Raw genomic sequence first — 12889 nt, forward strand, 5'->3', positions numbered from 1 at the left:
GGGGTTAAATAAGATAACAATCGATAACAGCATGGAGATCAGTAGAGCAAAAGAAATGAAAAACATTTCATTGCCTAAGACAAATGGCCAGGTGTGCTTCATTATAGGACAGTGTAAATTCATGGAATACGTTGTAATGCTCTTTAGAACAGAGTCTTTCTGTAGTTGCAACTAATTTCTAAGAAATACATGGTGATAAGATAAGAGGGTGGTTAAGATTACCTTCAGCCATGGAAGGTATTATTTAAACTAATTTTGTAACAATTGTGCTGGTGTATTGTTCTATAGACTGAACAAAAGAAATGAATGACAATTGTTTTGTACAAAAAAAAAAAAATACAAAAATCTCACCAAAGTAAAGAAGACATAGTTGGGAGATTAAAGACAGTCAGGTAGTTAATGGTATTATAGATACAAGATCAAAAGATGAACATCATAAACCAAGAAGAGCAGAAGAAGCATGGTTTGGTGTGTATCAAGAGTTATGAAAATGACAACTAGAAATCTCAGGGTCTCCTCACATCAGGATGAAGGCCTTAAAGACAAGCTTTTTTTCTTATTGTTTGTTTGTATTACTTTTTCTGGAAGAATGTGGAACAGAACTAGCTCCCAGAATCAGAGAAATCCACTTTTAAAAGTGTTAAAGAAAAAAATGCTGTTTTTTTAGGAATGAAAACAGCCAAAATTTGTTTTTAACCAAAAACAATTTGGCATCTTTGAATCACAAAAATATAATTGATCACAGCAGCGTGTATGTTGTTTAATACCAGATTAATGCTAACAGAAATAGACAAACTGTGCAGAAACACAAAGATAGGTTTATAATAACTTACCATCATCCTTTTCTGCCTATGCTATATCATATTTTGAACCCAGCTCCCATTCTTGATCGTAGTCATGGTATTGAAAAAAGGCTCCATGTTCTGCATAGATTGAGACTGTGCTGATATTACGGTCCATTTATAGTAAATATGCCATGTGGTTAATGCATATTCAAACAATATAAGAGACTTTTTCAGAATTTCCATTGTTTATTTCCATATAATGGCTGTATTGGAAATGTATTTCCAAGCACCCACTTGGATGCTTCTCGTCTGTAGAACGTAGCAAGTGGAAATGGATGATAACTGGCATCATCTCCTCTTAAATAACCTAGTGTGCAATAAATAAATAATAACACGTGAATGCAAAGTGGAGTAGCTAGTAAACTATGGGGACATATTGACTTGATGAAGCCATGGAGTAATTGAGAAAAAACTTGATTAACATGTCATAATTGAGAAGAATCTGATTTACATTACAAAGAAATGTTATCATTAAAAATACATTTGCAATAGAAATATGACATTTAAACACCATTGAGCTATTTGAAATGGCTCTTTTTTAAGTTTTAATTGCTTTTTTTTACCAAGTTAATGATATGTACACCTTAGCATTAACTTGCAGCTAAATAATGCATGATGAAATAGGTGAATGACCTTCATGGTGACCTGGCATCATGTGGCACCTAGCATAGCTGTGTAGAAGGAATAAATGAATGTCACTGACTGCCAGAACTCTGCATGAAACCTACTAGCTTGGGTCACAATCTTGCAGGAAATTGGAAATTGAGGGCAACCCCAGTGTGATGACAAATCACCCATATATAACAGAATAATTTCACAAATTGAGCACTATGGTGCTGAGGAGTGAAATAAAATGATGAATGATCAAGGGCATAAGTGTGTTCTTTGAATATATTCTTTATTTGGTTTAACAAGTATTAACATCACAGATGCTTATGATCTTGCGAAGCAGAGATTATTTTTAGCCCTGACACTTAAAAAGTATGTGTGGCCGTCGGCTGGATACATGGGGCTTCAACCTATGCTCTTTCATTTTTGCAGTGAGTAGCTGTGTGTATTCAGCCAGTGGCTAGATAATAATTTTAAAAAGACACAATGTCTCAAAAGGGGTCTAAAGCACCCTTTCTTAACCATAATTGCCCCTGCTGCCCTGTGACTTTGTTAGGGGCAGATCAGACAACACACCCATGACTTCTTGGCCCAGGTTGATTTCCTCAGATATTTTGGACTACTCTCTCCACAGTATTCATCAGCATGCTTCTGTGGACCCATTGACCTTAATGTTAGATAAGGCAGAGAAATTTGACAATTAAATTGACTTATTGATTGATTACCCAGAGCCTCCTTTATAGCCCTAAACTGGCCTTAACTAAAGCCATAAGTAGAGCAACTATTTTTTACTGCTACAGACCTTCCATCACATGTCCATTCTGAAAAGGTAAAGACACTGGGTCTTGCTGACCTTGCCCCTAAGACATCAGAGTTCCTAAACCTCTCCTCAACACACTTCTTTGGCCCTGGTCAAGGCTCACCACAAGTTTAGGAAATTGTTTTCTGAAGTTAAATCTTCTGCTAAGCCCAGGTCCAAGAAGCTTTTTCAGACTGAGGGCTGATGATACAAGTCCTACGGATCATCCTGTTCAATTCATGGCCAAAAGTCTGTTTCCAAGGGAAAATACAGGAAACATCCTTTTAAGCCGGTTTCTCCTCTCACTTGTTTAAGGTTCTTTTTCCTTAAGTGACCGCAGCACACCGTTGGATGCAGTTCTCTATCAGGCCCTTGCAGCCTGCAGAGTAGAGAAGGCAGGCATTACAAAAAAGGGTTGGCTGGCAAAAACCGCCTCCACAGAGTCCCACCATTTTGCATAGCAATGGGTCTCCCATGGAACTCTCTGGTTTACCTTGAGTACTGGGCTATTAGAATTCTCAAAGCCTGGTCCTATATGCTTCTTCCTCATCTGTGTCCATTACGATAAATGCATTTCTTTCATGGAGCAAGGTAATAAAAGTTATCTAGTCGGTAGGCTTTTCCCTTAGACTCCTTAGACTCCGTACATGTGGAAAATATCAGCTAATTCTGGTCTGGTTCTCTTAGCATCATATCTGTCTATACAACCATCTCTAGATTTTTTAGCTCAGAAGCTTGACTCCATCCATATTGAGTTCTTATGATTTTGACTTCTCTATTTTTCTTTTTCTAACAGCAGATAGGCTTAACGTCAAATTGCTTGATGCAAATAGGTGCATCCTTGTCTAGACCTGTAGGCTTCTACCTGGGATATTGATCTTTTTACTTTTCTATCCAAGTTGGAAAACTTTATTGTTTATTAGCCATTCCTCTAGTGGCTAGAACTTTGCAACTCACTCTGATTCATATGCATGATCCCTAGCTCATCCAATCACCAGGGGGTTTCTATATCATCCACAAAGGATGGATGAAAACTTCCATTTGCTCTCCTCCTGTAAAATTAGACATAGTCAAGAACTCAGAGGAGAGGTCAAGAGGTCTTGGAGAGGTCAAGCACAGCTTTTTTGTTACTTCCTTTTTTCCCTTTATCACGTTGACCATTCTGTGTTCTTTACGCCTATGATGTTGTTACATTCTTAAGGCCTCATAAATCTGTATTTAAGAACGGTCTTCATTTATTGTCATACCTGTTCATTCTTCCTGTAAGTAAACTTTATTTGATGCACAAGTTTCTCTGTTTACTGACATTTTTTCTTTCCTCTCTTGTTGGGCAGTCTAATTTTTCCCTTTGTGCAGAATTTATACTTTTACCTAGAGGAGACCACTAGTTTACCACAAGGCCATCCAGGCTTCGGAAAAATCCGCTAGTTGTCGCTAGTTGGCAATCCTTTCCCTAGTGCAAATTTGATTTGCAGATCATGGATTCTTGCAAACGCTCTTTTACCACAGTTTGTAATGTCAAATCAAAATGTCCATAAGTACCTATAAGTATGATTTTTTTTCCTTTAAGTCTATACATCGAAAAATAAAGTGTATAGAAACAGGATGCATCACAGCAGGTTAATCTCCAAGTGCAGAGTTAATATTTGCTTTTGAGAGTGCTAGTGACTGTATTGGTGATTTATAATTACATGTTACCCGACTACTCATTACTAGGACTTGAATCACAGGCTATTGAGTAGCAACTTAGCAATCATTCTTTATTAACTCTATTCTCTTTTAAGGATTCAATCTCCATACTAATGGTGTCCCTGCATACGCCAAATACTAATTGTATAGGCTGGTGTGTTTCTTTATAACACATCAGAATGATGCTACATTAAGAATGATGCAGTAGCATCTACTTCCAAATGAGTTAGTTATGTAAGGCATTCTTCCCTAGTGATTTTGGATCTACAACCCACTGAGAATCAGCACTAATTATACAAATGCAAAATATCTGTGTCACCAAACAACAGAAAGCCATTTCATGTTTTTATCTACAGAAAGAAAGGCATTTCTTAGAATTACAATAATTCAGTATTCTTTTGGGAACAACAGAATTGAATATCTAAAGAAAATAGAGACGAAATTACAGTAACAGAAGTTGTAAAGCTGGGGGAAAAAACTAGAGCATAAAATTTTGCACCAAAAACATGTTAAATATTTGACACTGGGGAATGGTGTAGAACATAAACATTTTCAATGCATGAGCTTGTGTTATCACCACCAGCTTTACACGTGTATATGTAAAATGCAAAGACAGTGTGTTCTGGAAAGGTGGGCATAAAAAAGCAGCAGCCATATGATACTTAACAGCCAAATTAAATAATGTATTTTTTAACGCCACATTGTACTTTAAAAAGACAGATAAAAGGGAGTTCTATAAAATATACTCTCCTTGTGTTTCTTTCTTTTTATTTTCATATGTTGTTTATTTTCTTTCATTCTCTTCACCAGGCCTTATCAGGATTCTCGGGCCTCATATTCAACTGCCTACTAACCTGTAATTTAAACGTTTCTTTAAAATTGGATTAAATACATTTGTGGTTGAAGTTGGGTCAAAAAGACAATTCTTGTAGTTTGAGGATTCTCTCATGTGTTCCATTAAACATCTGCCACTGTGTTGCTGGCACATTTTGTACAAAACAAAATTGCATTGTGGGAGAAAAATGAGACTAAGGAGCAATCTCGTAGGTTTTTTTGTTCTCATTTAAAAACCCCTGCTTTATACATAATTGTGAACGTTATATTAATGATACAATTTTGATACATACCCCAATGTTTCAAAAAGCCATGGAATACATTTTGAAACTCTAACCCAATTCGAAATTTGATATTTGTTTCAACTGTTAGATATGCCAAAAAAACAGATGTAATTGTCCCAAATATTATAGATTACGTTGCTTACCAGAGTAATTTTTTTGTTGTTGCCTACAGCTGAGTTCTGGTGGCTTTATTTGTGTACACATTCTCCCTCTTACATACCTACACACTCTCCTTAATAATGCATGCATGTATATTCTCATTCACATACATACAAACATGCATGCACGCTATTTCTCACAGACATAAAATATCACATACATACATGCATGCATTCACATACTATGTTTACTACACATAAACACACTTTTCCTCAATCATACATAATTAATCACACTTTCACACTATGCTTTGTTAGTTACAGTCTGAATGAAGCCAAACTGTGAAAGCTTGGCAATCAGATTATACCTGCCTCACTCTTCTTCCTTTACCTCCACTAGTGAGGGTTCTCCATGCTAGATGCATTCATGAACACATTATTTTTGTTGACTAAAATGTCTAAATATCTATTTATCAATGTTGCCACAGTGTATAGTATTTGCTTTGTTTTCAAGCTATGATAACATACAAGCAATCTGCGTTAGCTGTGGCTTTCTAGAAAAGCAGAATGTGAGATGCAAAATTATTTCTTTCTAATTTTATTTAGAGATACTAGAAAATTGCAATTACAATATTTGAACAAAAGAGAAGGTTTTGAGAAGTAATGGTCTGTTTCACATTTCACAAAAACAGGTTTCACAATGGCCTATAGCTGAGCAAGGTCTGCTCTTTGATCGACACTGGATGATAGTGAACGAGAATGGAGTTTGTCTCAGTCAGAAGCAGGAACCCAGTTTGTGTCTCATACAGCCATCTATTGATCTTAACAGAAGTATCATGATCATTGAGGCAGAAGGTCAGTAAGTGGTTCCATGCAGTAAGTAGTAAGTGTTCCCTAAATATTGCTACACTTTTATTTTAAGCCTTGCATCACTGCAAGTCACATTTATTTAATGTATGTTTATTTAACATATGCCAGTGGTACTACCCAGTGAACACAATAACTTGAGCATTACTAGAGCATAGAAAGGACTCTTCCAAGGCTTTTGAAGCACATTGTCGCCTTACTTATGTTTTATTGTATCCCTTGCCAGCTGGCATAGTAACCCCCACAGCATTCAACTAATATATATACTGTATCTGGGTTTTCATGGGTTATGAGTCTTTTGGTTTTGACCCTAGTCTCAGAGCCTTGGGGTAAATGGGTTAATTATCAAGATCACACCATCTTAATTTGACTTCAATTCTATTCTATCATAACATCTTCTAAATGATATCTGAGCTTCAAAATTATTTATTTTCTCATTGATACATCACAGTTGCTTAAATAGAGGTGACTTTGTTCAAAGTACCTGTACTTCTTGTCAAGTAGAAATGCTGGTATACATAGAAAAGTTGGACTATTAAACATATACTGATTATTTTAATTTGTAAACATCAGTTTACATTAGTTTGCTAAGCATACATTATAAAATGCAGGATCTGCAAAAGCCAATCTACTGTTTTATAATATAAAATATGCCTTCTATATAATTTTTCATCAAAATATTTCTACTTCTTTACTTCCCTTCATATTGTCTTGAACATATGTTTTCTTATGCTAATGTGCAAAGTCATTGAAGGAATTACAAGGTTTTTTTTCCTTCTTTCTAATGCAAAGCAAAATAATTTCTAATTTTGTGCATATGGAGCTAAATATTCCACAGAATGAAATTTGTGTTATAGCACTGAAATTTGCCTCCATCAAAGCTTACATTCTCTCTAGTACTCATGATATGTTATGCAGAATATTTAATACCATCTTAATGGAAAACATTTCGTTTTCACTATGTGTGGCAGGAACCTGCTACCTCAACCTGCTACCTAATGTATCATAGCCAGCTTGGCAGGTCTTGGGGGGGCAACTAGCTTCTGGCCTTTTGGCTACAAGCAAGTGAGCACCTGTTAGTCTTAAGGCCAGCGGACCAAGCTTTCCCCTTCTAAGGACACTTTGAATCCCGAGTTGTGGTTTGGAGCTCCTACTTTTAGTCTGTCTGGGCAGCTGTCTCTATAGTATCTCAGTGAGGGGTACATATAATTGCCCTTGTTTTGTTTTTGTGCATATTTGTTTTTTTTTATAACATTAGTAATGATTTTGATACAATTTAATTTTTACTAAAAATACCACATTGGACATCAGATCCCTAAAGAGACTTTCACAGGTCATCCCTTCTAGTTTTGTCTATGTAGGCAAGGAAGTGACCTCATATCCACACCTTGGAACTTTATTGCATAGTCCCCTATGACAAAAATCTTTTTTATAAGTAGCAGTATGAAAATATATAGAAATGTAGGCATTCCAAAGCAGACTTGGTAAAGATGATAAAGACTATATAGGTCTCTTCTTTAGGCATTTTAGTTAGTCAAGAAAGGTATCATCTTTACCAAATCTGTTTTCTCTCTTTCTATGACTATCATGGTAAAGTAAGAATAAACAAGATAATAGTTTATTTGAATAATTTAACAAAAATGCCAAGACATTGAACAGAAGAGAAATCTAAATCAAATCAGTACTTAGTGTGATCACCCTTTGCCTTTAAAACAGTATCACAGCATCAGATACAGTGCCATGCATCTGTTTGTTTGTGACTTTTCTTTATCACCAACAGTGTCCTGATAGATAATCTTTTGCACCAAATTATCACATCATAGTACATTTTAATCAGGTCTGGATCTCTTCCTTTAATTTTATTGTTGTTCCCTGCAGGGCTGGCCCAAGACATAGTGCCGCCTGGTGCGAAGTTTGAAATGCCGCAGCCCCCCTGCCGACATCACTGCTCATTATCTACCCTTCCTCTCCCTACCTTCTCATTATCTGCCCTCCTCCCTCCCTATTATCTACCCTACCCCCCTTTGTACTTCACTTACCTTCCAACAGTTCTTCGGCGAGAGTCTCCCTGCTCTGCCACGGTGTGCGCTGCTTCACTGATAAGCGCTGGAAATTACGTCATATTCCGGCGCTCAGCATTACAAAGTGGCACCAAGACCGAGCTAGGGGGCTCGCAGAGGAGAGAGAGGGGCGCCGAGCGGATACTGACAACTTGATAAGCGAAAACCACTCGGCGCCCCTCTCTCTCCTCCGCTTAAAAAAAAAAAAGGCGATTGGGGCAGCAAAGAGCCGCCTCTTGAAAAGTGCCGCCTGGGGCAATTGGCCTACTCTGCGGCCCTGGTTCCCTGCTAAAAATATACACAGGAATAAACTGCAAGGGGGTCTTTTGTGTCAGTTTAAAAAAATATATATTTTCGTACCCATCGAGAGCTTCTTATTATTTTATTTTGGGAGTAGCCCCTTTCCTTGGGCCAAAAATGAGGATTGACAGCTTTGACCATTGCTGGGTGGGCCTTAAAATGGTAGGTGGTTGTCTTTTTTTCCCCCACAGGTTTGACTTGAATGGATTTCATCGTCCTAACTTGTAGACCTAGTGGTGGTGGGTATGTAGGGTTTGGATGTAGTGAGGTGTCAGCCCTGCTGATATATATATATATATATATATATATATATATATATATAACATGTTACTTACTCACTTTAATGTATCTAGCCTTGGAGAATAACTTCCAGTCAAAGCATCCAGATGGAGGACTCTCAACGTGGAATCCTAGGTCAAGCACCCTGCATAACAAATTAAAGAACTGCCCCCTGTGCCCCCCTCCCAGACATGCCCATGATTACTTGTGAATACAATTAGTAAATTAAGCTTGATGGAAGCAGTCAACTTGCCTTGATTATGATTATTATTATTATTGTTATTATGTTTATAGCAAGTTTTATTTAAATGATCCGCATTTTCAAAATAACTCTACGACTTTAGTACACAGCACAACATAGTACACTTATTCTGAGTCTGTTTAACTTTTTGGATAAAACAGATTTTGTTTGTGCCTTTGTATGAAACCACTCGGTGTAGAAATTCCTCAACACTGTTGTTTTTATATAGTTATTCTTTTTTTTTTGCTATGAACCACTTTAGTGTTTCCCCTGGATTAATCATGATATTTTATAGGGGAGAAGAGGGCTACAGATTGTTTTGGAGGTGCAGTTTGTAATGATGGATAATCTAGTGTACCAATCTATCACAACATTGTAAATGTTCCCCAGCCTTGGGTATCGAATATCCCATTTATATGAAAGGGTCATGTGGTACATTGAGACTTTGCTCTGCCTAATAATATATAGCCCTGTGTGTGCCGGTTTATTTACATTTCTCCAACACCTTCTAGACTACATTAGGTGATTTATAAGCCCTAGTAAAGTATAGACAAGACTAAATATATTTTCTCAATTATTTCCACTTTTTGCCTTCAAGATTTTCATCTTGGGCTTCAGGATTTAGTTGCTATTTGGTGCCACCTTATGGAATAAACATTCTCAGCACATAAAATGATGACATTTTTATGGAGATTCAAAGGAATGTTCATCAATAGGCATATTGACCATGTGCAATACTATTTGTTTGTTACTTAACATCATTGATTTGCTAATTATCCAAAATGAAATGGAATTTTTCCAGCACCAATGATCGTGCAGGACTGTTTGAAGCAGTAGAAACAGAAACATGGAATTTGAAGGCAGATAAAACCATAGGGGCCTTCTAGTCTGCCCATTTTTCTGATGTAAAGACCATTGGTCTTGTCTTAGATTCAGGATAGCTTTATGCCTATCCCATGCATGTTTACATTTGCTTACTGTATTAGCCTCTACTGCTTCTGTTCCATTTATCTGCCACCCTTTCTGTAAAATAAGAAAGAAAATCTATTAGGCTCAACACAATGCATAAAAGAAGGATAGCAATCACCCTTTTTTCCAGAATCAGTGAAAACAATGAATATAGGAAGAATGAGTTTTGACCTCTACCCTCATAAACATTTCTCTGGATGCCCATGGACCCGTAGATGCCACTTTTATTACAAATAATGTTTTTCATTGGTTTTAACTGCAGTTGAATTGACTTGAACCATTCATTATATTTTGAGAACATAATAATATGTACATGTGCAAATTAATTAGTAATATGTGCATGCACCATTAACTAGCTACTGGAGTGCTCAACCACTAATAATAATTTGTTTTTGGCATGTTATTAATCATGTCTTGTAGGAGCATTATATACCCTTATTTTATTATTTCTCTTCCTTATGTTTTGACATCTTCCATTTTGTTTATTTTGTGGAAATCTGTTGCAAAGAGGCTTTGTTCTTTTTTAGTGTTTCTTTTTTGTTAATTCCACAAATATGTTGTGTTCTTTTCTATTATAATTTTATACAGTAAAATAATACAATGAATGAGGAAGTGGCACCTTTTAAAAACTTTGACAGGAATAAATTGTAGAGATCACATTTTTTACTTGTTATGAGAAAACTTTATTAGGTTTAACAAATTACAAAAATGACAGTGGCAGCAAATATTTATCTATCATACTTTTCGATACGCCATTGTACTCAAGTTACATACAGTAAAATTAGCTTGCTGGGCTGATTTAAACATTTCTACTGCGGTATATATACAAATTGCAAATGTTTCCTTATGTTTGTAATTTCTGATAATGTACAGTTAGCCTTTATGCCAATTGTTTACCATATTGATACACAATGGAGTATTATGTCCTAGAAGTGGACAAAAGTCGGCCTCGGCTTTACCTCAGGAGCTGAGGCCTTCATTTCTAGTCCCCCTAACTCAGCTACATCAACAAACAGAGGCAGTAAATGTGGAGGGGAAAGATATTGATATCGTTTGTAGGATATTAGAAGAACCATGTTAATGTAAATTGCTTCTGTGTAATGATTTTTGGAAAATGATTTCAAATCAGCCTCATTACAAAAATATCATTCTTAAGCCCTCTTTATTTATTCTGAATACCCCTTACAACAGCTAGATGATGAATACACCCAGCCACCAATTGAACTGTTTTGTTTCACTCACGCCTGAATCCTTTATCTTCAAACGTTTCACTGCAAAGTGTATTTTCAGACGTAAGTGAACGTGCACATGCAGTGACTGTGAACAGAGAAAGATACAACAAATTGGCTAGAATAAGGGTCCTGCAATTCTTGCAGGAAGAGCCGTGCAATAGTGAGATGTATCACCATTACCTTTGTTATATAATAAAATTGTCCATATTCTTTATTTTTGTTTAATATGCATTCATTTGCATTCTAAAAAACTGTGATAACGCCTCGACGGGTAGTTTGCAGCTAAGCACAATGTGTGTTTCATGTAAATTTTTGTACATATGTCACCTGCCATCCCTGGGTGATAACCAATGCTTTCTTTCTCTTCTAACATGGTTACATGCTTGTTGCCTGTGTGTGATTGATTCGTGTCTAGACAAAGCTACAGACTGTATAATGTACACTTAAATTATACTGTTATTCTGAAAACGTATATATTCTGAAACGTAAACACCTAAAATATATAGACGACCATATTACTTGACCTACATACAGCTTCTGTTTCAGTGGAATGACAGCCAAGCTGCTTGAGTCTGCACAACAGGGATTCTTAGAAAGATATTTTGAGAAAGAACTAGAAATGTATGGTGTGTCTGATTTTTTGTTTAGTAAATAACATTATTGTGCTACTATATTTTATCTTTTGAAATGCTTCACTGCAGAGCTTTGCTTAGAATGTTTCAAGAGATATTCCTGAACCCAAATGTGTGTGGTAAAATGTCATTTTTAATAGTTTACATCAAAGATAGAAGATCTGCAATTATGTATAAAAATGGTCTTATCACTATAGCAACCAACAGAATGTTTCTGATGAATGGGCCAACCAACAACCCTAGAAGCCTGCCGTGGCTACATCAGTGGGCTGCAGTTTGTATCCCTCTAGGCACAAGTGGGCAAGAAGGTCCATGTTTGGACATCCGTTACACTTGGGGTGAACCCCAAGTGCCCCTGGAAATTGCATACAAATATGTATGAGACTAACTAAGTCAAGAATGGACAGCAACTTAATAGCTTGACCTAAAGAGTTTGGAAATTAAAGTGTAGTATTATTTAATTTGAGAAATATTTAAGCATAAAAATATATGCACTCATGCTGACGTACACAAATGAATTATTAAACCGTATTGTTAACACATACAGTGTGTTGAAGTTTATATACTGATATCAAACAGTGATGATCTGTCAGGCGATCACCAGATATTCCTGATGTTTCACATTTTCCCTGATGTCTTTAGGGATGGCTGCCATAGAAATACCCCTGAATGATGACAGCAGCAAAGTGACAGCTCATGCATGTCAAAACAAAGTTTGTGGAGATAGGTAAGCAAAGGATTGAATCATAAAGCAAATGGAAATAATGTGAGTGACAAAATGTACTCCGTACACATGTAAACTTTTCCCCTAAGCTAAAAATCAGACCGTGTACTCTATAAACAACAAGCTAAGTTATGTTGATAATCCTGTATAAATCATGGAGAATGTCCACTTGGTTGTAATGTGTATCATATTGACTAGATGGCTGGTTCCTATAGTGTATAAAACAACAAACAGAATTAATGCTAGGGATCAATATATATATATATATATATATATATATATATATATATATATAAAGTTTTATATATATATAAAAAGTGCTTTCATGCAAAATGCAAAGTGAGTGAACAGAGAAAAAATATAAATCGAATCAATATTTGATGTGACCACTCTTTGACACATGCACAAAGTCAGGGATTTTTTATCA

The 12889-nt window shown here is 36.1% G+C and overlaps 1 protein-coding gene across 1 annotated transcript in view; it reads left to right on the forward strand.

Annotated features, from left to right (window-relative positions):
- Positions 1-12889, forward strand: part of MOCOS (molybdenum cofactor sulfurase) — a 114114-nt gene that overhangs the window by 91678 nt on the left and 9547 nt on the right. The window contains exons 9-10 of the mRNA XM_053467257.1: positions 5851-6013; positions 12381-12465. Coding sequence (XP_053323232.1) covers positions 5851-6013; positions 12381-12465 — 248 coding nt within the window. The remainder of the gene's footprint in view (positions 1-5850; positions 6014-12380; positions 12466-12889) is intronic.

This window comes from Spea bombifrons, chromosome 5 (genome assembly GCF_027358695.1).
Source record: "Spea bombifrons isolate aSpeBom1 chromosome 5, aSpeBom1.2.pri, whole genome shotgun sequence".
In the NCBI taxonomy this organism is placed as follows: domain Eukaryota; kingdom Metazoa; phylum Chordata; class Amphibia; order Anura; family Pelobatidae; genus Spea; species Spea bombifrons.